The sequence below is a fragment of the Anastrepha ludens genome, chromosome 3, assembly GCF_028408465.1.
Source record: "Anastrepha ludens isolate Willacy chromosome 3, idAnaLude1.1, whole genome shotgun sequence".
NCBI classification, from domain to species: Eukaryota; Metazoa; Arthropoda; class Insecta; order Diptera; family Tephritidae; genus Anastrepha; species Anastrepha ludens.
The window spans coordinates 5,008,708-5,035,168 of record NC_071499.1 but is presented as its reverse complement, the minus strand read 5'-3'; the positions used below and the strand labels follow the sequence as shown (position 1 = coordinate 5,035,168).

The window sequence follows — 26,461 nt, the reverse complement described above, 5'->3', positions numbered from 1 at the left end:
TAAGGTTATCTTTAACGTAACTTTTGGATAAACAATTGATCAAGTATTTTATAAACAATAAATTCATAGTGTAATAACACGCGCATCCTTTTTAAGTTTTTTGTTTATAACTTGAAACTAGCTAAAGAAAACTCAAAATTTATTGCCTGATTTGAATATTTGAATGTTTCTCTTTATAAAACTGTCTTGAAATTATAAATCGGTTGAAAAAATTCAAAATTATCAAGAGAAACCGAATTAATTTACGGTGAATACAATTTTTTTGATATATGAAAAATTTGAAAATTGGTTTCGTGTTGTATTTTTACAAGTACTAATGATTCTAGCAGGGAGTTTTAGGCTTTGGCATACCGATTTGATTACTGTGATGTATTTCTTATAGGTGTTTGAACTTGGCCTGTTCATAGTAAATGTAATGTTTGGTGCTCACTGTAGATAGAAAACATCAAAAAACTGATTTCTAACAGCGGCTTAGCTGGCAATGATGAATCTCCAAATGCATCTGTGTCACAGAAATGTCACACATAAAAGGTACCGTTTGGGGACGGCTTTAAACTGTAGGACCTTCATTTGTAAGAGAACACTAATATTAGCCTGAAACATCTTTGAAGGATGTAAACCACAGATATATTTCCACCAAGTACTAAGGCGGGCCTGGGCCAAACTAGGAAAGTAGTACTGGATCAGCGTAATCTTATTATGCGCAGAACTAAACAGCGAGTGACCGCTTGAAAATGCTTTTGAAGGACATGCAAATCCAATTACGACATGCAAAACCAAATTTTAATGATCCCCAGAAGAATTTGTAGTTCAAACTGCAACTTGCGCAGATTAAAGTTGATAATATTAATTGCACTACATTTCGAATTGAAGATAAGGATTTGTGAAATCGTCAATGAATTATCGAAGTAAGCTCTCGCACTGAAGATTTTTGGGTAAAGGGAATAAGAGTTAAATCGCTAACGAAAGCAGCGAAATCAGGGACTTCGGTTTTTCAATGAGTTTTAATTAATTTAAACTCTTCATTTAAAATCTTCGCAACAAAATGTAATTCTAAAAGTAGTAGTTTACGGTATCGTTTCTTGAGTCAGTCTTTGCATACTTGCATGCAATTTTTAGTTCTGACAAGTTTTATAAAAAAATTACTGATTAATTATAAACAGACTTTTAACCGAGCCCGTCAAAACTGTCGAAGTGTAGAAATTATCTTAATACATAATCAGAGACCCAGAATAATAATTATTTGATGGGAGAGATTTAAAAAAGCCATTGGAAAATTATGAAAGCCACGGGAAAATTATAAAAGTCCAAAATGACATCCAAAAATTATAAAAGTAAAAAGAAACATTTTTTAAGACTTCGATAACTATTATTTGGTGACTCAAACTAAAAAGTCTTTGATCTTTATGTTCCTATGTCCTAGAATCCAGATCAGATAAATGTTACCTGCACGGCCAAGAGAGCTGATCTCCGCCTTACAGGAGATGCCCGATTTGAATCTGCACCATGGCATCGTCAGGGCCTTGGTCGCAGCTTGGCTATCGCAAAAAATATTAATATATCCCTCATCCACCAGCGACTGGAAGGTAGCAAAGATTGACGAAGTGGATGGCAAGAGAAGACTAGCCGTGATAATCCTAAACGAGGAATCATTACACCCACTCGCCAACAGCAAAAGGAAGATAAACTTTGGCTTCCAAACTTTCCATGACTACAGACAGGATGTAGCTAGCAAGAGCACCTCCGAAGAAAATACGACCACATCCGCAGAGGCGAAGGAGGTTGTCACAGACAACGATGTGGTGGCATCCAACTCCGGCATGGTTGGTGAACTCTTTGAAAGGGTTAACTTAGAGGATATGGGGGAGCACTCTGATCTCTCCGCTATGGAGGATGAGGAGTCTCTCCCCCCTACATCCGGTGAAGAGAAAAACTTCCTGCCGGTAGATCTGCAGGCAAAATATATCGCGCGTAGCACGGCAATAAGGCTGAAGACTCTAAGTTAGTGGTAAAATAAGAGCTACGGTCACGGCAAAATCCTCGCTGGCACTTCGGAGATTCTCGGATTGGTGGACTATGCATTACCGCCCACACTTGCCAATACAACGTTCACGACCCTCCTACCCTCAAGGGAAGAGTGGGAACGGGACGATGTGAGATAGGGCGAGTCTATCCATGTATAAACAGGTGGCTCAAAGCTCGAGGGTAGGACGGGCGGAGGTGTGTACTCCGAGCATTTGGGGATCCCCTTCAGTTTTCGGCTCCTCTTTCAGTTCGGACTGATGGCAATAATGAAAGCCGCGACACTGGTGTGATGCAATATCCGGAAATGACATCTACATTTTCACTGACAGCCAGGTGGCGATAAAATCCCTCACAAAACAGTCAACAACCTCCAAGGTAGCCATGAAATGCCGCACATCTCTTAACGAGATGGCTGAGTCATTTCGCCTAAGGATAATATGGGTTTCTAGCGAGACTCGGCACCAAGTTGACCGATTAGTACATAGACAATGACATAGGCATAGCCTTACAAACATGTAAGCTACTTAACCTTGAAGAAATTGTAAGAGTAGCGAATGAAAGATGGCGTAATGAAGCCACCTGCAAAATCGTCCATCAACTGTGGCCGACTCTTAGTGCTAAACGCACAGAATCTTTGCTAGGCCAAAATAAACACAGTCTTAGCACACTGATTTCAGTCATAACGGGACATTGTCTAATAGGTAGGCACGCCCAATGGATGGGTGTGTAAGCACATGACTTCTGTAGAAGTTGTCTTGATGAGGAAGAGGAAGATACAATCTTACACCTTCTGTGCCATTGTCCTGATCTATCCAGACGGAGATTTGCTATTCCAGGCAGACAATTTTTTAACGAATTGGAAGATCTCAGTTCCGCGGAAATAGGAGATATTTTAAAAAATTTGAAAAGCACACACTGATTTTAGGAGAAATAGGAAAAGTTCCCACGCGCCGTCACAATGGGCTATGAGCCTGAGTGTGTCCCACAGGACTACCGCTTCAACCTAACTTAACCTAACCGTCAGTTTTAAGGAAATTGATAAGTTGTCTGATTTAGAGAAAACTGATTCCATCTTGGAGGTAACAGAGGTAAAAGCCTCGCTGTGGATTTTCCTTTCCTTCCAATTCTGTTTACTTGCAAAGATTGCCCTGGTACCTTGCCTTTATAACCTTTATAAAATTAAAGATCGACTGCGAAATTGGTCAAGGTCTGTAAAAAATTTTTGAGAGCTCTGTTAAAGAGAAATTTTGATTCCACAAATGGTAGCTGGTTTTCCTCTAACCAACATCGATTTGTCAAAGACAGACAGACAAAGACAGTGGTAAATCTTTCTATTTCGGCTTAGGAATACTCGCTGCTTAAATAGATTTTCGATCAGGCCAGACAAAACTCGCTTTAAGAGAGGCTTGCCTAAATGAGCTGCTTAAGCTTTTTAACATTTAAGTGAGAAATTCATTGATTGCGGAATTATAAAATTGCTTTCAAAATGGAACTCGAACTCAGCGGTGTTTATTTGAAATAAATACGCCAGTTATAACTTAGTTAATTTCATCGTTGAAACAAAGCGAAAAATTGGTTTTCACTTTTTATGTTTTTTTGGCCATATTTCCACATAAAAATAAGTAATTGGCGCGTACGCTTATATGTATTAGAAAAAACCGCTAATAGCAAAAACGTTTTCTTCATTTTAGTGTTTCACGTAGATTCGAACTTACGTTCTCCGAATTCCGAATGGTAGTCACGCACCAACGCATTCGGCTACGGCGGCCGCACATACTAATTAAAAAATATCATTCAACAATAAAAGACATAACTTCAGATAGGAAAATTTTCACTAGCCAAAATCCAGATGCATTTTTTGAGTTTCTATTTCGCCTTATGAGGGCTACTACCATTAAATTCCCATTAAATATGGCTGTTTAGCACAAGGGCAATTAGATTTAAACGTAAAAGCATAATGAAGGAATTCAAGAGAATTTGTGAGCGAAGCAATAATATTAAATCAGCAGAAGCAAGAAAAGCAAAAACCAAAAAAGGGATCGAATGTTATACAAGGTGGCTCAAAATTAATCATCCAATATTGGTTTTGAATAAATTTTTTACAAGAAAACAACAAAAAAAAATTTTTTTGATTTTGATTTTGAGTGATGGTTTCTGATCTTTACTTTGACCTTTATATATTTCATGGCTTGCCCCTTTGAATACAGCAGCTGTCGAGTTAATATGTTTGACGTCCCGGCCATTTACAAATATTATAAACCTTCCAATGGGCTGATTAATTTTGCGCCACCTTGTACTATTGATTCACATCAAATTTCGGCATTGAATGCTGCTACGTGCCAACATTTGTCTTTCTGCTTTCCTTCACAAGTCCTATGGAATTGCTGTTTATTTGCTGTCTGTCCGCAAGTTTGCCTAAAATTGCTGTTGACATTATTCCCTGGACAGACAAATGGTTGGCGCTGAAGATTAATGCGTGCCTAATCGAACTGTGCGATGCTGTTGCCGCAATATTTCTGATTTAAATAAAATTTGTATTCCAAGCGGCAAACGGCATTGCCACTGCCACTCGAGCAACTAATGGGCACTTTCAGTTGGCCCCTGCAGACCGCATCTTTATTATGTTTACTCAATGTCTCGATATTTATTTGATATTTTCTGATTTCATTCCCTACGATTTAGTTATGTTTCCAATGCTGTTTATTTATGTTATTGTTTCTCCCCAAGCCAGTGTTCTGTGTTTATCCATTCGTTATTGCAGTGTGACAATATTTTATTGCATTTGATATTGCTTTTATTTCGATTGCAAACTTACCAATTTGAGCCAAATGTTTGTTATTAGCAATTGATTCTTCTCGTCCTGCAAAGGAAAACAAATAAAAGGGAGAAAAACATTAGTAAGGTATTCGCACACTTGTAGTTTTATTATTTTTGGTGAGTGGTGATACACTGCTAGTTTCTTTTGAAAGGAGAGAAGTGGATGCCATTTCTCAAATAGTTTTGTGTGTATAGATGTTCATGTAATATTAATATTTATTGCAAGAAGCTTTTTGGGCTTCCTAGTTTAGCTTGAGTTTTGTTGCATTTAAAAGTTTAACAATTACGAAATGACTTTATTAGTTTAATTCAGAAGTCAGCCAAATGCTTTGGTTATATTTTAAATTTGTCTAAGATTTATCGTGCCTTCTATTTGGCTTGATTTTCATTTGCCCAGTAATGTGTTTTTTAAGTTATTGAATTTTATTTTACTTTAGTGCTTTCGGCACTTTACTTCTAAGCTATCCTTTAGTTAGAAAAAACTTGGTAGTTAAAATTAAATAAATAAATGCCTAATTCCTCTGAAAATGGTTTCGATTTATTAGTAACACGTTAAGTGGAGTAAAAAGCTTTCTGTTTTTGAGAATGTAATTAATGCGGTTTTAATTGCTATTGCACAGGTGATTCTAAAAAATGTTCTAACTAATCTCCAATTCCTTGGTAATGCAATGAGTGCTCACATGCCGGTATGATATGACGATTCTTAACAACATTTTCGATGATTAAATAAAAATAAAATAAATAAATAATTGGCGCGTACACTTCTGTTAGGTGTTTGGCAGAGCTCCTCCTCCTATTTGTGGTGTGCGTCTTGATGTTGGTTCACAAATGGAGGGACCTACAGTTTCAAGCCGACTCCGAACGGCAGAGATTTTTATGAGGAGCTTTTTCATGGCAGAAATACACTCGGAGTTTTGCCATTGCCTGCCGAGGGGCGACCGCTATTAGAAAAATGTTTTTATTATTAAAGATTCGAACCAACGACCTCTCTGTGAATTCCGAATGGTAATCACGCACCAACCCATTCGGCTACGGCGGCCGCATTTTCGATGATTGCCTACCCAAAATGAAGTTGTTGGAATAATGGCTTTACTATTGCATTTGATTGTATGATATTTCAGCAGTAAAATGCTTTTTGACCGCTGGTCCAAATTTTCACTTTGCTCGCAATGGTGCTGAACACAGTCTCGTAGCACAACCTGCTTCACCAAATATGAAAGCACAATACTGTTTAAGTGTATTTTTCGAAGCGTAATGTCGCCTATAAATCTTCCATGCGGTGCAATAGAGACATCACGAGAAATTGCCCACTAGAGACATCTCTCAGCAAGGAATCCCCAGCACTCAGAACTTTTCACTTCACGTAATAATTCTTTCACTTCATTTATCTCATTTGAAATTTGATGAAATATACACCGATTTCAGTAACAGATGTACGTTGAGCTATTGATATTAGTACGAATGTGATCCACAGAACTTTGCTTGCCACTTATTTTTCATTTCAAAGAAAAATTATATTTTTTAACATAAATGATCGGATCTTTATTTCATTATAAAGAGGAAGCTATGCCGTTAATAGTGGAAAATAACAACAGGCAAATGACCACCACGACCACGCTTACAGGACAATATCCTTTTTATGAAATTTCCTATAACCGAATTGCAAAGTGGCTCCACTATGTCCTCAACAGCCTCACGAATTCCATATTTGAGGTCTTTAATCGAACCTGGGCTGTTGGCGTAGACCACCTCTTTCAAGTGGCCCCAAAGAAAAAGTCACAAGGTGTTAAATCACAAGACCTCGGTGGCCAATTGTGATCATCTCTTCGAGAGATAACACGGTCCGGAAACTTCTCCCGTAAAACATCAATGGTTTCGTTGCTTGTGTGGCACGTAGCGCCGTCTTGTTAAAAATAAACGTTGTTGAGATCAATACCATCCAATTCCGGCCATAAAAAATCGTTAATGGTCTCTCGATAGCGATAGATAACACCTGTTATTAGAAAATCCTTTATATACAACGTAATGTAAGGCCCTCGTAGCCGAATGGGTTGGTGCGTGACTACCATTCAGAATTCAGAGGAACGTAGGTTCGTATCTCAGTGAAAGACTAAAAAAGAAGAAAAATAATTTTTTTCTCGGCAGGCAATGGCAAACCTCCGAGTGTATTTGTATATTGGAAAAGCTCCTCATAAAAAACATTTGCCGTTCGGAATCGGCTTGAAACTGTGGGTCCTCCATTTGTGGAACAACATTAAGACGTACGCCACAAATAGGAGGAGAAGCTCGGCCAAACACCCAAAAAGGGAGCACGCGTCAATTATTGGAGGTTGAATTAGTTTTAAAGGTGACACACAGATGGCGCTATTTATCACTTTATCGCGTTGGCAATACTGAATATATATTCATGACAAAGCCTCATCCCTAGGCTTTGTTTATCAGTATCTGTCATTTCGCTGAAGTATAAACAACGCAGTGTTTTCGTGCTCCGAGTATGTCAACTTTCGTGCCGTCGAAACGCAATTTGCGGGAAGCTTTGCTTTTCTGCTTCAATTTGAAAAAAAATACAGCCCAAGCCCGTGATATGCTGCAGGAGGCCTACCCAGACCATACTCCGTCGATTTCAACATGTGAGTACTGGTTTCGACGATTCAAAAGTGGTGATTTTCACACCGAAGACAAGGAGCGTCTCGGCCAGCCCAAAAAGTTCGAGGACGCGGAATTGGGGGAATTGGTAAACGAGGACTCGTGCCAAACCCAAGAAGAGCTTGCTGAATCATTGGGCGTTGATAAATCAACCGTTTGCAAGCGTCTAAAAGCGATGGGAATGATCCAAAAGCAAGGACATTGGGTCCCGTACGAGTTGAAGCTGCGCGACGTCGAACGGCGACTTTTTACGTGCGAATTGCTGATCGAGCGACAAAATCGGAAGGGTTTTTTGCATCGGGTGGTGACTGGCGACGAAAAATGGATCCACTACGATAACCCAAAACGCAAAAAATCACGGGGTTTGCCCGGCCACGCATCAACGTCGACGGCCAAGCAGAATATTCAGGGCAAGAAAATCATGCTCTGCATTTGGTGGGATCAGGTCGGCGTCGTATATTTTGAGCTGCTCCAACCGGGCGAAACAATCACGGGGGATCGTTACCGACTGCAATTGATGCGTTTAAGCCGGGCATTGAAAGAAAAACGGCCGGAAACGGTAAAAAGGCACGACAAGGTTATTTTGCAACATGATAACGCTCGGCCGCATGTTGCTCAACCTGTCAAAAAATACCTTGGAACGCTTGGCTGGGAAGTGTTACCCCACCCGCCGTATAGTCCAGACATAGCTCCCTCCGATTATCATTTGTTCCGGCATATGAGTCTCGATTTGGCGGACCAGCGGTTCTCCTCGTACGGGGCTACCAAAATATGGGTTGAGTCATGGATAGCCAAGCAGCGGCCAGAATTTTGGAGAAACGGCATCCGGAAATTGCCCGAAAGATGGGCGAAAGTTGTAGCTAGCGATGGCCAATACTTCGAATAAAATATTTTGTACCGTTTTTTCACAATAAAGCCCCAAATCTTCGAAAAAAACCTTTAAAACTAATTCAACCTCCAATATAAAAAAAAAATTTGAGGAAAAATGTTTAGTGAACTACATTGGTCAAAAGATGAATCCGATACGAATTTCAAGTTAGACCTGAATTTGCCATGTAAGTTCATAAAGGTTAAAGCCAAACATAAAAGGGTTTGTAAGTGCTTTTAAATTTCAAGTTTGTATTTATGAAATTATTGTGGAGTACTTCCTTAAGAAAAGGGTGCGGAATTGGTAATTTAAGAAGATTGCCAAATTAAAAAAATAAATATTATTATTATAATTTTCTGAAGCAAACTCTTCGGTAAAATACCACAATCCTGCTGAAAGCTTCAATGGCAAGCAAGTTCAACATAAAATGATCATCTCACAAAACACCAAACATTTAAAAAATTCTTCCAAATCACTTACTCTGAGTCTTACTGTCGCAGTTCTCCCTTCTTTACATTGACAACTTTTGTTTAAGAATCGTAGATCTGGCTGTGACTTCTTATTAAAAATTTTTGTTTCAAAGAAATATAGGCTCACAATAGAAAAATTTTATATCATTTTCGATTTTATTCACCGTTCTAGCTAAGATTTTATCGACCCGTACATCCTAAACCCAGTGCTCCCATTTAATTTATTTAATGCGCTTTCAAACCATATTGGGCCACATTTTGCTTCTACAAAATCCTGCTTCTAAATGTTACTAAATAAATTGTGTAACTAGATTCTCAATATTATTTAACATTTTTCTCTGTAGACTGTAAAAAATGTAAAATTTTCTGCACTAAAACGAAATAAGTAAATTATGACTTAATTTTATTTTTGTTTAAATGGCTTAGCATAAATCTGGATTTCTGTATTTTTCTGATTGTCTGTAGAAAATACTGTATTTCTAGATTATGAATATTTGAATAGATAAATGTTGAATACTTGTACGATGGAGACTAAAATATGCTGTATTCCTCTGGAGAATATATTTTGAATCTTCTGAGAGAAGATTGCGGTTCCAGTTCTCCCCTATAGATTTAGATATTTACTGATAAACTTAAAAATTAGTAAATGAAAATTTTATATAATGATTTAGAATTGTATCTAATAGTCTGCACAAATTTTTAATAAATGTATAAACAAATAAGTAAATAAGTAATTATGAATGGATTTGTTATCAAATATTTAACAAATTTCTTTGACCAACTACCAAACGCTTTTTCTCTTTCCAAACTAAAACTATTACTCCGAGGCACTTATTACCAGTTATTAGAAGATGTGACAGAGAATTTGCGGTGAGAATTTAAGTCGATGCTGCAAAGTGTGCTTGTAAAATATGTTAATGATCGGCCTGAACAATCGCGCGGTTCCACCTTTTGGCAAACTAGATAAAAAGGCAAATTAAATGGCCAACAAGTGCTACTCTGGACAAAATAGGAAATTAGGTAGTAAAATCCTCTCATCATCCCCGTCCTATCATATGGCACAGAAGCGTGGACGATTACAACATTCGATAGGAGTTCTTTGAAATGTTTGAGAAAAAGATTCTGTGAAAAATTTTTGGATCTTTGCAGGTTGGTGACGGCGAGTATCGTAGGCGATGCAACAATGAACTGTGCTTTACGCTGACGAATAAAAAAACCATCTGCCTTTCGGTGTCACTCATCACAAATTAAAGAAAAGGCTTGTCCCTAAAAGAGTGTTAGCGATAATTATATAAATAAATAATAAGTTTTTCTGTGCTTGCTTATCCAAGTAACGGTACCTTTTTGACAGAATATTCATGTGCGGCCGCCGTATCTGCGTACGTGCGTTACTACCATTCGGTAGTGCATAAGTTCGAGTCTCCGTGCATGAAACACCAAAGTTGCTTCTAATAGCCCCTCGGCAGGCAATGGCAAACCTTCGAGTGTATTTCTGCCATAAATAGGTTCCACATAAAAAATATCTGCCGTTCAGAGTCGGCTTGAAACTGTAGGCCCTTCCATTTGTGGAAAACATCAAGAATTTCACCGCAAATAGAGAGAGGAGCTCGGCCAAACGCCCAACAGAAGTGTGAGCGCCAATTATGTATTTTTATAGAAAAAAATAAAAAATTAAAATATTATTTTATTTTTATAGGTACTTACATACAATACATACATACAAATATTGAAATTCTACCAAAACCATTATTTCAATACTCGCTAATGAAATGAACCCTGACGCATTTTCCGTTTCGGCTTATTTCCGGTATTTCAGTTTCATTTTGGGCTTTGGGGTATTAAGGAAGTTATGGTAAAATTTCATGAAACAATTTTTTATGGTACATTTAAATCCGTTATATCCCTCCGTTCTGAATATTTTTTGCCCTCTCCTGCAAGTAATACAAAAAAAACACCCATATATTCAAGGGCCGTGGATTAAAATGTGCTAGAAAAATGCTCCCCGTTTATTTTTAGAAGGAAATGCTAAAAAAGTTATATACCAAAATGTATGGATTACATAGTTTTCTATGTCGATGTACCGTAAGAATGTGCAATAGAGTGAAAACTTGAAAACGTTAAAATATAAAATTCAGATATTAATGTTAAAATCACCAATACACGTATTTTTTTGTCCCCACTACCAAAAAGCATTGACAGAATCTGGTTATTTTGGAAAGTATCAAACCTTCTCGTCCAAATTGTACAGTACAAATTTATTGCAGCAACGCTTATACTTTTCAGGCCTGTCAGTGCGCACTTTTTTCTATATTCCTCTAAATTAAAAGATATTTCATTATAATTTGAATGTGAAAAACTAATTTGTAGTTGCGCATAAAGTTGCTTTTAATGCAAAGTGCAGGTAGCAACGTCCAGTAGGCGTCCAGTAGGCGTCCAGTAAAAGCCCACTCGAATTTCATATCCCACATATCTACTCGTGCATAGGTGTGTGGTTTTCCTATTAAACTAATAACTGGTTTCTTGTGCTAATCACACGGCTTGTCATTTAATTAATTTAACTAATTACTCATTCGTGGGACATTAACGGTAATTCTTCTTTTATCGCGCTTTAATAGTAATGAGTTGTTTAGTCGTTTGCTCATATTGCGAAGAATTAATTAAGCTCATCGCCAATGGGCGTTGTAAGCCGTTATAATGTACATAGTTTACTGTTACACCTGTCTGAGCGCCTGGATTAATATCAGATATCTATGAAAGCAAATATAAACGTTGCATTATTAATTAATTAAAACTCACACTGGACGTGATCGAATTATAGATTAAATAAAAAAGTATATTTATTTGTTGTGGTCTCATTGATAGCATTTGACAGGCATCGTTTACCCACCTAAATTGATTAAATTATTGCATTTCCAAAAGTCGATTATCTAATTGAAAAACTATTTACTAGTGCAAAGGTTCCGGAAATATTCATGGGTTTGGCTTAGTGTAATATTCTGCCTTTATGTATACTAAATATTGAGTTATGTAAAAAGTCCTTAGAATATTACTACATTGCTATACTATAGACGACTTTAGGTGCCATGTCTTACGATGTATACCTTGTATCAGGTTATGCGTCATACTAAACGACGACTTAAAGGTGGCACCAGACTTCAAAGTTCTTTGCCAGTTTTTTGTTTGGTAAATTCAGTTGTGTGTTAGAGCATTCTAAAATATTGGTGAACGAAGAGAAAATTCGACGCATTCTGCAGTATTATTGCGACCAATGTGAAAAGTCAGAGCAATCAACCAACAAAACTTAAGTTATTGAGCTAGAACCCAACGCAGTATCGAATGCAACTGCAAAACGGTATTTCTAAAAATTTCATCCTGGTAATAAAGACATCGAAGATAAGGCACGTTCTTATAAACCAATCGCGAAAATGTCAATTAAATCTGAGAAATCGTCAGAAATCTGGGTCAGATTGGTACATTCTCATCGATCTTCAATAAGAATAACTTTGTGGTATCTTCTTGATACTATGTCTGTCATCTGGACACATCATCAGCCAGCATATACAGTCACCGCTACCACCTGTGGTAGGTTTTGTCTTGCTTCACTATTCCCTTCTCTATCCCTTGCTAGTGATCGCCAGATTCGCACTCCAATTGTGTTGAGATCATCTTCATTTTCTTTTTTTCTTCGATATTGGCGTATAGTCCTCATAGTTTTTTGGGCGCCAGTGCTTTCCATTTTTATGACGTCACTCAGCCATCTTATCCTCTACGATGTAATGAACTTGACTTTATCTTCTATGTTCATTAAACTTAGTTTCAAGTTTTTTCCTCTCTCATTTGCCTTCTGGCCGTAGATTTTGAGCAGTATTTTTCCTTTCGAATACTTTTAGTTACTTTTCTAGTGAAGTCGTCAGGCATCATACCTCGAAGCCATATGTTGCCATTGGCTGGACTATTGTTCTGTACATCTGCGTCTTACTTGCTCTTGATTTAAATAGATTTAAAATATCGCATGAGGTAATAGGCTTTGTCTACTGCGCGTATACGCCCTTTGATTAAGTTCCATTGTAGTGGGATGTATAGGGTATAATGGGAATAGTGGGGTACTTTCTTAAACAACTTTTTCATAAATGCTGCTATCAGCAATTTTATTTCATCTCACTTAGTGTCATATGGGCACCTGCTAGAGCCTTTATGATAATCCGTATAGAAAGAAGTAAAGTGATGTAGTGCAAATGCATCGAAATGACCGCCAGACATTTTTGAGGAAGCTCCAGTACAGCATACTGTGCTGAGTTTGTTTCTGAAGTGCGGAACGTGGCTTTTTAGATGGGGGCTTTACACCACCAAACATAGGTATATTACAAGTGAGGTGGATCTGAGAATAACTACGTTAATAAAGAGGAGCCTCTCCGTGAGGGGCCGAGACGAGGTACTAACATCTGGTTAGTCATTCTGAATCCATTAACGCCAGAACAACACTTCTAAATTGCGGAAAATTACTTTGAAAAAATATATCTGTTCGCAAAGTTCCAAGAGCCCTTCGTCCATTTTACGATCAACATAATCGGCCTAGTAAGCAAGCAATTCGCCCAGTTCAATATAGCTCACGCACTTATTTTTCTCTTCTTGAATCAAAACCAGCAACAAGACAAAGAAATATGCATACCAAGAGAATTTTGCAGCTGTAGCGTGAATTGTTGAAGATGACCCGAAATGTCGATTCGTCATCGTTCTCAACTTGTTGGCCCTTGCACTTCGACTACGTGGAAAATTTTATGTAATATTTCATGAATCTTGGCTTATGTGATCCTAAAAAATACAGCTTGTTTGCGTCGTTTTTTTTGCTGATTGGACCCATTTGAAACTGGCCGAAGATGAGCATTTTTATCGAAGAATTGTATTTGTCGATGAAGTTTATTTCCGTTTAAATGGCTACGTCAATAAGCAAAATTACCATATTTGAAGCGAATACAATCCTCAAGCCGTTAACGAATCACCATTATATCCATTAAAATTGTGTGTTTGGTGCGGTTTACACGCTGGTTGCATCATTGTTTATTTTTTCTTTCGAAATGAGGAAGCAGGTGCCGTTACGGTGAATGACGAGCCATTTTGAGTGAATTCTTCTTTCCAAATATTAAACAGTTAAACATCGACGCCAATTGATTCCAACAAGGTGGCGCAATTTGCCATACAGCAATTTGGTGTCGATTTTTCACCAGAAGTGGTCCTGTTCACTGGCTCCCTAGTTCGCGTAATTTAACGCTATTGGACTACTTTTTATGTAGCTATCTTAAGTCATTGGCTTGTGTCGATAAACCAAAAACTCTTGAAGCATTGGAAGCCACTATTGACGCAATATGGCCAGTTCTATGGGAAAAAGTAGTCAAAAATTGGACTGCTCGAATGGATGAAGTAACTCGTAGTCGCGGCTAGTATATGCCGGGTATCATGATGGAAAAATAAATGCTATGAAATGGTCTGCCAGGTGCTACAGCTGCGTAGTACTTTTGATTGAAACCTTTGAAAGATTTCTATGTTTGATTTTGAGGCGGCGCCCAATACTTCAACTGCATTTGTTCATATTGGCTTAAGTACAGATTTGTAGATCAAAATTTTGTTATCCAGTGAGAGTACAGATTTGATTGAGTAGCCAGTAAAGTGAGCGAAGTTTTAAACCCAGTTGCTTACTTTTCCCGAATATAAGAGGAAGCCAAGTTAGTCTTTTACCGAGTTGAATACCCAGGTATTTTGCCTTATTAGCTTCAGGTTTTTGGTAGTGATTTAAAGTTGCTGGAAGACGCGAGTCTTTGCGGAGTCTATAAGTAATTTGTACTGTTTTGGTTTGGTTGGGTTTTATACGCCACTTGTTCAATCAGGTACTGACTTTGCCGAGGCTGTACTGCAGTAGAGTCACTGTAACAATGAAGCTGTGGAGGCAAGTTAATTTACAAACGTATCGCCCATATATGTAGCCGTGTATGTGCTTTTTGTCAGGGACGGATCGACAGTAAATAAAGTGTAAATGACCAAGAACAATACCTTGGGGTACGCCTGCTTCGATTTCGTTAAGACTATTAACTTCATTGCCAATTTGCACAAGAAGGTGTCTACTCTTCAGGTATCATTTACGCACCTCGTAAATCAAAAAATCTATTCGGATATCTTTAAGCCTAAGTTAGATGAGTCGAAAAGTTGCCAAGTTTTTTAGTTAAAAAATTTATGTGAAATTCTCAGTTGTTTATATAAAATTTTTATTTATTTGACTTGCATTTAAATCGCTTTTATAGGTCACTTATAACGCAAGAGCACACACGCACACGGATTCACCTATCGACAATACTTGCGCCCTATAAATTGCAAACAATTTTAATTATTTTACCACAATTTAATTGCCTCAAATGCACTGCTAAAATTCACAAAAATCTCCAATTGGCTATTTGCCAGAGAAATAGTAGTCATATTTCCAGTTGATCTTAAATTAATTGCTTTTGCACTTTTTTTCTAAATACCAATTCATGTTTACTTGGTTTTGTTGCGCCAACAATTATTTGAAAATAAATTAAATTTCCCATAACAAAAAATATATACATACGTACGTACATCTGTATGTAGAAAATAAACAATGACGCTGGAAATTCACAATCGAAGTAGCCTAAAAGTAATTGCAAATATTTGTGGCAACGATTTGATGAGCGCATTTTCGTTTGACGGCTATAAAATTGAAAATCGCTACATTTAATGAAGCCAAAGAAATAAAAATAATAGATAAAAAAAAAAAATCAGGCGAAAATACGTTTCACAAGCTTGACCACAGAATGGTTGCGCAATTAGTTAGAAAAGTGAAAAACGTGTGAGCCTCAATGGACAACTCATGCCGAAATACAAAACGTACACACACACACACACACACACACACACACGCAATATGCATAGGCACACAGCTGCTCGAAATGTAATAAAACGGCGAAGGACACAATTTGGAATGCACTCACTCACACACACATACACACAAATACAACACAAACCACATATAAACATTAAAAAGCAAGCCATGCCTCGTTGATATTCGCATTCGCAAATGCCATATGGCAACTCGGACATGTTAGCTAATTAGAGTTGCCACAATGATTTTCACAAATAACCGGAAAATTTCGCCAGAAATCGCTTGCGCCTTTTTAATTTGCTGTCAACAGTGCTTGTTGTTGTTGTTGCTGTTGCGTGCCTGAGCTTTATCATCACTTTTGTTTAGTGCATGCTGACATACATACATACGCATATGCATACCCACCGACGTCAGCAAAAGTTCGCAGCACGAAATTTTTAGTGCCAACAAACCAACTGCAGCAACATTTTCACAAATTGCCGCTTGTTGACCGACTGCTAAATAATAGGACTATGAATAAGTTCGTGCGGTTTTTTTTCGAAATTTGAAACTTTATTGACGTAAAATGGTTACAAATTTAATATTCAAAATATTGTCCATCGCTTACTACTACTTTTTCCCATCTTTCTGGCAATTCACGGATTCCCTTTGTGAAAAATTCGGTCGGTTTTGCCGCAATCCACGAATCGATCCATTTTTTGACTTCATCGTAATTACGGAAGTGCTGGTCAGCCAGGCCATGTTGCATCGATCGGAAGAGATAGTAATCGGATGGCGCAAGGTCTGGACTATACGGCGGGTGGGGTAGGACATCCCATTTGAGCGTTTCTAAGTATGTTTTGACCACTTGTGCAACATGTGGCCGAGCATTGTCATGTTGCAAAATAACTTTGTCGTGTCTATCGGCGTATTGCGGCCGTTTTTCTCGCAGTGCTCGGCTCAAACGCATCAATTGTCGTCGGTAGACATCCCCCGTAATCGTTTCATTCGGTTTCAGTAGCTCATAATACACAACACCCAGCTGGTCCCACCAGATACACAGCATAACCTTCAGGCCATGAATATTCTGCGCCGACGTCGATGTTGAAGCATGGCCAGGGTATCCATACGTTGCCCGACGTTTTGGATTGTCGTAATGGACCCACTTTTCATCGCCAGTCACAATTCGATGCAAAAAACCCTTTCTTTTGTGCCGTTGAAGCAGTTGTTCGCATGCCATAAAACGGCGTTCAACGTCTCTTGGCTTCAATTCATACGGCACCCAATGGCCTACCTTTCGGATCATTCCCATGGCTTTTAAACGTTTGGAAATGGTTGATTGATCAACTCCCAAAGTTTTTGCAACCTCTTCTTGCGTTTGAGCCGGATCTTGATCGAGCAATTCCTCCAATTCGGTATCCATGAACTTTGGCGGCGCACCCTCGCGTTCTTCGTCTTCCAAGCCAAAATCACCACTTTTAAAGCGTGCAAACCACTTCTGGCACGTTCGCTCAGATAGAGCATGCTCACCATAAACTTCCACCAAGATACGATGACTTTCGGCTGCTTTTTTCTTCATATTAAAATAATGAAGAAGAATTCCCCGCAAAAACACATTATTTGGCACGAAATTCGACATTTTCAAGTGTGGTAAAAATATTGTTGTTTACGCTTCAAATAAAAACCTTATACTGACGTTTGTGCCTTACGACAGTAGCTCTCCAATGAATGTTTGGAAATGTGGATCGATGGAATAATAATCAAGTTACGCCATCTGTTGTAAAACCGAAACGAACTTATTCATAGTCCTTAAATAAACGCAATGTAACGCTCGCACATTCCATTGTTGGGACGCAGCACTAAAGCTCACTCTGATTAAGAGAATTCGCCTGAGTTTTAGTCAATTGGCCTAACAACATTTAAAAGTGTTGCAAAATTTCATATTTCACGCGTTCGTTGATCGAATTATTGAATTTATTTGCTATATTGCATTTGTAGAATATTAAATTCCTCGCTTTTATTATTGGCATCTATTTACTCAAAAAATATTTCCATTGAATTTGTGGTACGAGTATTAGTCTGGTCACATCAAATGCAACAATTTTTCAAGATAATAAAAAAAAATTGTAGTGGGATAAAAAGTGGGCCCAATCAGTTTCAAGACCGCCACGAAAAGCAAATAGTTTTTATAGAAGGTTTTCCCATGATTTAAATGGGGGCTAGTTAGCTCATTTACTCCACATTATTTGATAGAATAATTTTTCGGGCTATCTCGTGTTTCGGGAAAAAATTATTTCCAATATCTTCCCGAAAGAATCCACTTTTATGTTTCCACTCGTAACTTTCGTGTGCTTGATGTCGGTGCAAAGTTGGCTTAAGTAAAACAGTATAGAGCACAAATGCATCTATAGACAGAACGTCACCCGAGTATAACTATATATATATATAATTGGCGCGTACACCTTTTTTGGATGTTTGGCCGAGCTCCTCCTCCTATTTGTGGCGTGCGCCTTGATATTGTTCCACAAAATGGAGGGAAGGATGTACAGTTTCAAGACGCCGAACGGCAGATATTTTTATGAGGATCTTTTCCATGGCAGAAAGACACTCGGAGGATTGCCATTGCCTGCCGAGGGGCGACCGCTATTAGAAAAATGTTTTTCTTAATTTTGGTGTTTCACCGAGTTTCGAACCTACGTTCTCTCTGTGAATTCGGAATGGTAGTCACGCACCAACCCATTCGACTACGGCGGCCGCGCCGAGTATAACTAATTACAAAATTTGTTAGACTTTGATTTTAACAATCCTGGACTCATTGCTTCAGAACTTGAAAATTCTTTTTTTTTATTTTATTATTTTTATGATTTCTTTATCTAAAGTTCTTTAAGATCAAATCAATCTGTAAGATTTTTATTTTTATGGACTTAGTGAATATATCAATAAATTGATTCGATATCTAAAGTAGTTCGACTGCTTTGGCCCCTTTGATGTACACCTTGATCAAAAAGTTCTCAAAATATATTTTAAAAAATCAAAATGTCATACAAATTTATTCCTAAAAAGTGTTATTATCGCCTGCAAAGTACTCCTCATCAACTGCATCGCACTTATGCCAACGTTGGATCCAGCTCTCGAAACGTTTTACGAACTCTATTTTCGATATAGCCATCGGAGCAGTTTTGGAATTTTCCATTACTTCCTTTCGGCTGTTAAAACGCATTCCCCGTGGTGATTCGATCAAACTGAAAAAATTGCACGAACCCATATCAAGTGAATTCGATAGCTGTTGGATGGTACTCGTTTCGTTCATGGTCAAAAATTCATGAGTGTTTTTCTCACAAATCGTTTCTTTTTTGGCGAATTGCTTCACGTAAACGTCTCATAACGCCCCAATAATAGTCCTTTTTAACTATTGTAATCCATAAAAACCGTGACCTTTGCATTCTTTTTTGACTGAAAATGACGCGAAAACAATTTCGCACGATGTCTGGTTGCATTTCGTATTCATAAATCTACGTCTCGTTTTCGGTAGGGATGCATGTCTTTGGCGATCAGAGATTAACGCAGTTCCTTCTTTGTATGAACCTACCTTGTACCTTCGGATCAATTTTGCAGCAACACGGCGCAAACCGAAATCATTAACTACAATGTCTTGGACGCATCTATTAGCAATGCTCGAGTCCTCTGCCACCTCTCTGATGGTTAATTTGCGATTGTTACTCAACTTTTCTTTACCATTATTGATGTTTTTATCATTTTTCGATGTAAACGAGGTTTCTTATTTTTAAAGCAAAATTTAACAAAAAATCTTTGTTGCAAACTCAAAACCATTTTAAAACTGTAGAAAATCAAAAACACGTGCATTGGTAGATTTACTCAAGACGGCGTAACTTTTACAAATGCCAGCAATGGCGATAATGAAGAGTGTTAATCACAGATGTGGGAACTTAAAAAATCAGTTGACTCAGAGCGTTCCTTGATAGTTGTTGCGGAAACTTTTTGATCAAGGTGATGTTCAGCATTTTACCTCAGAAGGAATTCGATTACTCTTAAGCGAAGGCCATTTGTTCCTGTGTCATTATGTGGCTGTGAATTATTGCCTAGCTGTGATACTGCTTGCAATATAAAACTGAATGTTAATGGATCGTCCATATTCCTGATCTAACCGTCACTGATTTCTTCCTATTCACGCAGATCACATCAAAAATTTTCATGCATCGAAATCACATATGTTTGGAAAACTGTATTCAAACGGTTGTAAAACTGTGCTGATCTTCTTGAAAAAAAGTTTCAAAAATTACAAAGACATTTTCCATTTTATACAGTCTGTCTAATAGAAGCGTGACCGGCAAAATTCAAACTTCGATTTCCGTTAAACAAACAATTTTTTTAAGAAATTATTGTCATTTCTCTTTATTATGATAATATAGGTATGGCTCAATTACGTATGGAACAAAATATTGGCCAAATGGCTGCCGCGGCCTCGGCGGCACACCTCCATCCGATGGCCCAAATTTTCGATGACGCAGAGGCATAATTGAGGTTCTATGCCGTTAATGTGCCGAATTATCTCATCCTTTAGCTCTTGAATTGTTGCTGGCTTATCGACGTACACCTTTTCTTTCAAATAACCCCAAAGATAGAAGTCCAACGGTGGCAAATCACATGATATTGGCGGAGATTTGACATGACATAAAAAGTTCGTTATCATCTCACGATAGCGAACACTATGCACAGTAACTGCCTGACCGGCCTCATTTTGGAAAAAATACGGCCCAATGATGCCGCCGGCCCATAAACCGCACCAAGTCACTCTTTGTGGGTGCACTGATTTTTCGGTAATCACTCTTGGATTATCATTCGCCCAAATGCGGCAATTCTGCTTATTGACGAATCCACTGAGGGAAAAATGTGCCTCATCACTGAAGATGATTTTCTTCAAAAATTGGTCATTAACTGTTGCCATTTTCAGCCACCATTCTGACCATTGACGACGCTTAAAATGGTCAAGAGGCTTTAGTTCTTGAGTTATTTGCACCTTGTAAGTGTGTAAATGCAAGTCTTTATGCCTAATGTTCATCAACGACGAGCGTGAGAGGTGCAATTGCTGGGCACGACGACGAGTTGAGATGGACGGCTCTTCAACCACACTATCGCGAACAGCAGCAATATTTTCTGGAGTACGAGCTGTACGAGCATGCACTGGTGTTTTCACATCTCCTACAGACCCGGTTTGCTCAAACTTTTGCACAATTTTTCCGATTGTACGCACATTTGGACGATTAGATTTACCGAAAAAATCACGAAGTGCACGATATGCATTATGATTTGAACGTACGTTTTCATAATAAGCCTGAATAACTTTAACGCGTTGCTTGATTGTGTTGTTTGGGATAACTAGGCAACCTTGGATTGCATAGGCAGACAGGAAACAACAAAATGGGATTGAAATGTTGAATTCTTCTCCACAGTTGCCTGATGTCAACTGTATTGAAAATGTTTAGCAAGAGGAAAGCAAAACTCAAAGGAAAACAAATATGGACAGTCAAACAGTTATTAAAGCAAATTCGGCTGGTTTGGAGACGGTAATCGGCACAAATTGCGCAGAAATTAATGTGAAATATGACTCGAAGATGTGAAGCCATCACAGCTAATGGTGGTGACTACAGATTGTATTGAATATATTTCTTGCAGTAAATATTATAAGCCCATGCAATACAGTTTGTTAAAATCGTATCGGATAAACAGTTTGTAAGTTATGGCGGTGACGTTTCTATTACACAGACTGTATTTTTAAGAGGCAAAGTGTCGTATTAATCAGAACTATGGAAAAATTATATTCCTTCAATATTTTTTTAAATAATGTAAAACATTAATACAAAAGTCACCTATCAATTGAATCACAGCAGTGAAGCAGATGTAGTTATGTGGGTACGTAAAGTTGTTTAATTTTTTCAAATACTATACTAATACTAATACTGTCTACGCAACCAACTAATTTATGATGCTTTGAGTGATTTGCTGAAATTCCATTCCACTGCTTAATGCGCTTTTCTCTAAGCGCATTTGGGTTTGTCCTTCTATTCGATTGCAGCATCAAACTTTGTGGTTTTGTGCTGTTTGCGCAAATAATTGCATAAAGGCCAAATTGCTGAGTTTCTCGCCAAAAAAGTTGATTTGATTTACATACAGAATTCCATTTTTGACCTTTTATTTTGGAATTGGTTGATTTTCATAGTAATTTGTGGCTTGCACATTTCACAGCGAATCACCGTCATTTCGTAATGCACAAAGCGAAATAATAAGCTGCCAAATACATGAAAGTTGCATAGGAAATCTGCATAGTGCAAAATTCGTTGAAGAAATAAAGTTTTAATTTTTTCAATTTTTTTATGTTTATATTGTTTTTCTTATTGGGACCTTTTTCGTGAATGCAAATGTTATGCAGAAAAATCTTAAATTTCTGCAATTCAAAGAACAAAATGTAGTAGAATGCAGACAACAATTACCGTTGTTGGAGCCGAGTGGCTGAAGAGTCAACAGATTGCATGACTTGATATAGCAGAGGAATTCTGTGAATGTTGCTGTAGAATATACAGAAGTACTATTCAGATATTTGTTGCTATGCACAAGCACACGCGTACACACAGGCCTGCGCTCATAAGTGTGCAACGAGAGAATGCTTTTTGACTCGATAAACGAGATGAACAAGACGATAGCCAAGTTTTTGTGAAAATGCGAAAATTGAAATGCAGAAATACCTACAGATGTAGCCACGTGCAGAAGAGGTGGTGCGGCGCCCAGTAAGTAAAGAATTCATGTGAATATTTTAGGTATATGAGAAAATATGTGCTTTTCCAATGGAACTCGAGCAAAAGTTAAAATTGCTTTACACAAAACACTTGAGCCGCTTTGATGCGATGACGAATAGTTGACGCATTTGCAATTCAATTTGCCCAAAAAGAGGTGCTGAGGCCAAACTAAATATATGTAGAAATTGGCCAGCGCGCAGAAAAAAAAGCAAGACAAAGTAAGAGCAGAATTGAGAGAATTTTTTTTGCTGGTAGTTTTTTTTTGTGTTTTTTTGCTTTTTTTTGCTTTTTTTCTTGCTGTAATGGAAATTTGCTTAGCACTGGCATGCTACCTTTTCTTCCTGTGCGAATTAGGCACGAGAAACCGTTTTAAATTTTTTAGTAGCTAAGAAAAAACGGGTTGTTGTGGTGAAATACAATTAATTTATTAGAGCCTGCGAATATCCTTTTTACACGAAATATGACAGCGCGCCCTTCCGTTTGCCTTTGCGCTTGACGGTTTTTTACCGTTTTCTTTACAGAATTATCAAATTGCAATTAGCCGAAAGCTTTGTTTTAAAGTTTTTTTTTGTTTTTTGTATTTTTAAGGAACATTTCTTTTAAGTTTCGCGTACTCTTTTTATTTGTTTGCTTTGCTTTCCTGTTCTTGTTGCATAACGCAATTATGGCGCACGCCTTTTTTAACGTTCTCACTACCGTTTGCCGTGGGATTTTCGGGATCCATTTGTTGACTTGAGTTGTTGTTTATGTTATGGCATGAAACTGTCCGAAAGTTCCATGACAAGTTTTTCAACACTTTTGTTTTTACTTTTTCTGACTTCTGTGAATATTTATTTTAAATGTAGCCGCGCGATTGCAGATACATAGCGTGAAATTTGAAATATACGCGCGCATTATTTGTTGTACTCAACTCAACTCATTAAGGACTTCACGCTGCAAAAAAAGGAGCCATATAAAAACAGCAAACTAAGTCGCGAAAGTAAGGGAAGGAAATGGAAATGTAAAAAGCAGCATTTAATTAGATTTTGAGCGCCAGGCACCACAATTCAAATGAGATTTTCTTTTAGCGAAGAAATTACTGCAGGCAAAACTCAGCGCGTCGAATGCCAAGTACACAATCTTCACGCCAACTTTGTTTTAATTTATTAGCAATCGCAGAGCGCACATGAAAATAGAGAAAAAACGAAAAGACAAAAAAAAAAAAATAAAAAATTATAAAGGGTACGCTCGCCTTTCACGTCGATCTGCTTGCGTTTATAATTTTTCGCGCTTTTCCACAGATTGTCTGTTTTTTCGTAGACCTTTTGCTAAGTGGCACGCCTGCTGGCGCCCACACTACGCGCACTTTATAGCGATTTTTTTCATTTGACATCCTAAAATGGCTTACTTCGCTTGGCCACATGCACCAACATAGCATTAAACCGCAGCAACACACACACGCGTAAACATACAACCACATACACTCGCATGCGGACTTATCAAAGCGTACTGTTGATCGGTGCAACGGGGCGTATGCGTAACCACTGAAAACGTTGTGTTGGCAGTCAACCCTGCGCCTTCTCAACCAACTGTATATTTGTGTGTGCGTGCACTGCTTCTTTCGTCTACCCATTTGTGCTAGCAGGGGCGCATGCAACTCGCAACTCGCATGAATGGCGCTGAAAAGGTGCAAACGCTGGAAAAGTATATTTTGTATGTAAAAGTTATATTGTTTATGTGTATGTAGCTTTGTGTACAAATGGGCTTGTGTTTGTGTGTGCTCATGTATAATAGATTGCTTTCGCCACTGCGCGTGCCGGACCATTTCCGTTACACTTGGCATTGTGGTGGTATGGAAATACGAGCCTCAGTTGGCTATGGTCGCGGTTTTGTGCAGTCTTGTTTTGATTTTACTGCATTCGTTTTTGTTGGCTGTATGGGTGTTATTTTTCGACTTATTATTGTTAACACTGCACCGCCAACGGTAGTCGCAGTGGCCACAGCGGCAGTAGCAGTTGAGTGGTCCATTGGCCATAGTCAGTGCCATCAGCTGGGTATTGCAGTTTGTTGTAGTCGCAGCGCAAGTGCAGATATGAGTGCCTGTGGATAGCTGTTCATCGCGTACATGTTTTCCCATATGACTTAAAGCTTTAAGCGTACTTGCAGCTATTCGAGTGAATAACTGCGGACCAATGGACCAATTAGAATTTCAGATCAAGAAAGTGATTTGGTGTTAGTAGATCATAAATATTTTTAGAGCTGAATTGTTTGGTTTGGTGCGGCTGTGCTGCCTTACCATGAAGGGTGAAGATTTAGCGTTTTGTGGACCAAACTAAAAAGTGCAACAATATTAGAAGTTGTTGGGTAAATGTATGATGGAAAATAGTTCATGCAAACACCAGCAAAATTTTAATTTAAAAAACCTTTGTGGTTTAGTCAAAGCTGGTGACTTTTGCCCATTCATACTACAACTTTTTTGTTTTAAATATTGACATCACAAAAATATGAAGCACTGAGAGGAACCAGAACCGATTTCATCTCAAAAAAACCAAGCTCCAAGCTTCAGTTTGCTAAAAATTTTCCTTTTGATGGACCACTTCAGTAGCTGAGACGTACCCTGGTGAAATAGGTACCTTAGAAATATTTCTTGAAGTCTTCCTCGGAAAAAAGTTATAGGCCCGTTTTGCACGCCATACTCCAGCCAATATTTTTTGAAGAGTCGCGTATCTTCCAAGCACAAATTTCTTAACACTGAACTAGCCTAGATTGGAAAAGTATTGTAAGTAATAGGTAAAACAAGAGTAAAGCAGAGACGTCCATAAAGTAATAGGACTATGAATAAGTTCGTGCGGTTTTACAACAGATGGCGTAACTTGATTATTATTCCATCGATCCACATTTCCAAACATTCATTGGAGAGCTACTGTCGTAAGGCACAAACGTCAGTATAAGTTTTTTATTTGAAGCGTAAACAACAATATTTTTACCACACTTGAAAATGTCGAATTTCGTGCCAAATAATGTGTTTTTGCGGGGAATTCTTCTTCATTATTTTAATATGAAGAAAAAAGCAGCCGAAAGTCATCGTATCTTGGTGGAAGTTTATGGTGAGCATGCTCTATCTGAGCGAACGTGCCAGAAGTGGTTTGCACGCTTTAAAAGTGGTGATTTTGGCTTGGAAGACGAAGAACGCGAGGGTGCGCCGCCAAAGTTCATGGATACCGAATTGGAGGAATTGCTCGATCAAGATCCGGCTCAAACGCAAGAAGAGGTTGCAAAAACTTTGGGAGTTGATCAATCAACCATTTCCAAACGTTTAAAAGCCATGGGAATGATCCGAAAGGTAGGCCATTGGGTGCCGTATGAATTGAAGCCAAGAGACGTTGAACGCCGTTTTATGGCATGCGAACAACTGCTTCAACGGCACAAAAGAAAGGGTTTTTTGCATCGAATTGTGACTGGCGATGAAAAGTGGGTCCATTACGACAATCCAAAACGTCGGGCAACGTATGGATACCCTGGCCATGCTTCAACATCGACGTCGGCGCAGAATATTCATGGCCTGAAGGTTATGCTGTGTATCTGGTGGGACCAGCTGGGTGTTGTGTATTATGAGCTACTGAAAACGAATGAAACGATTACGGGGGATGTCTACCGACGACAATTGATGCGTTTGAGCCGAGCACTGCGAGAAAAACGGCCGCAATACGCCGATAGACACGACAAAGTTATTTTGCAACATGACAATGCTCGGCCACATGTTGCACAAGTGGTCAAAACATACTTAGAAACGCTCAAATGGGATGTCCTACCCCACCCGCCGTATAGTCCAGACCTTGCGCCATCCGATTACTATCTCTTCCGATCGATGCAACATGGCCTGGCTGACCAGCACTTCCGTAATTACGATGAAGTCAAAAAATGGATCGATTCGTGGATTGCGGCAAAACCGACCGAATTTTTCACAAAGGGAATC

General features: G+C 38.3%; 1 protein-coding gene across 1 annotated transcript in view; it reads right to left on the bottom strand.

The window, feature by feature from the left end:
- The window catches only part of LOC128856419 (neuronal acetylcholine receptor subunit alpha-7), a 356,900-nt gene that overhangs the window by 122,230 nt on the left and 208,209 nt on the right, over positions 1 to 26,461 (bottom strand). The window contains exon 4 of the mRNA XM_054091719.1: positions 4,841 to 4,885. Coding sequence (XP_053947694.1) covers positions 4,841 to 4,885 — 45 coding nt within the window. The remainder of the gene's footprint in view (positions 1 to 4,840; positions 4,886 to 26,461) is intronic.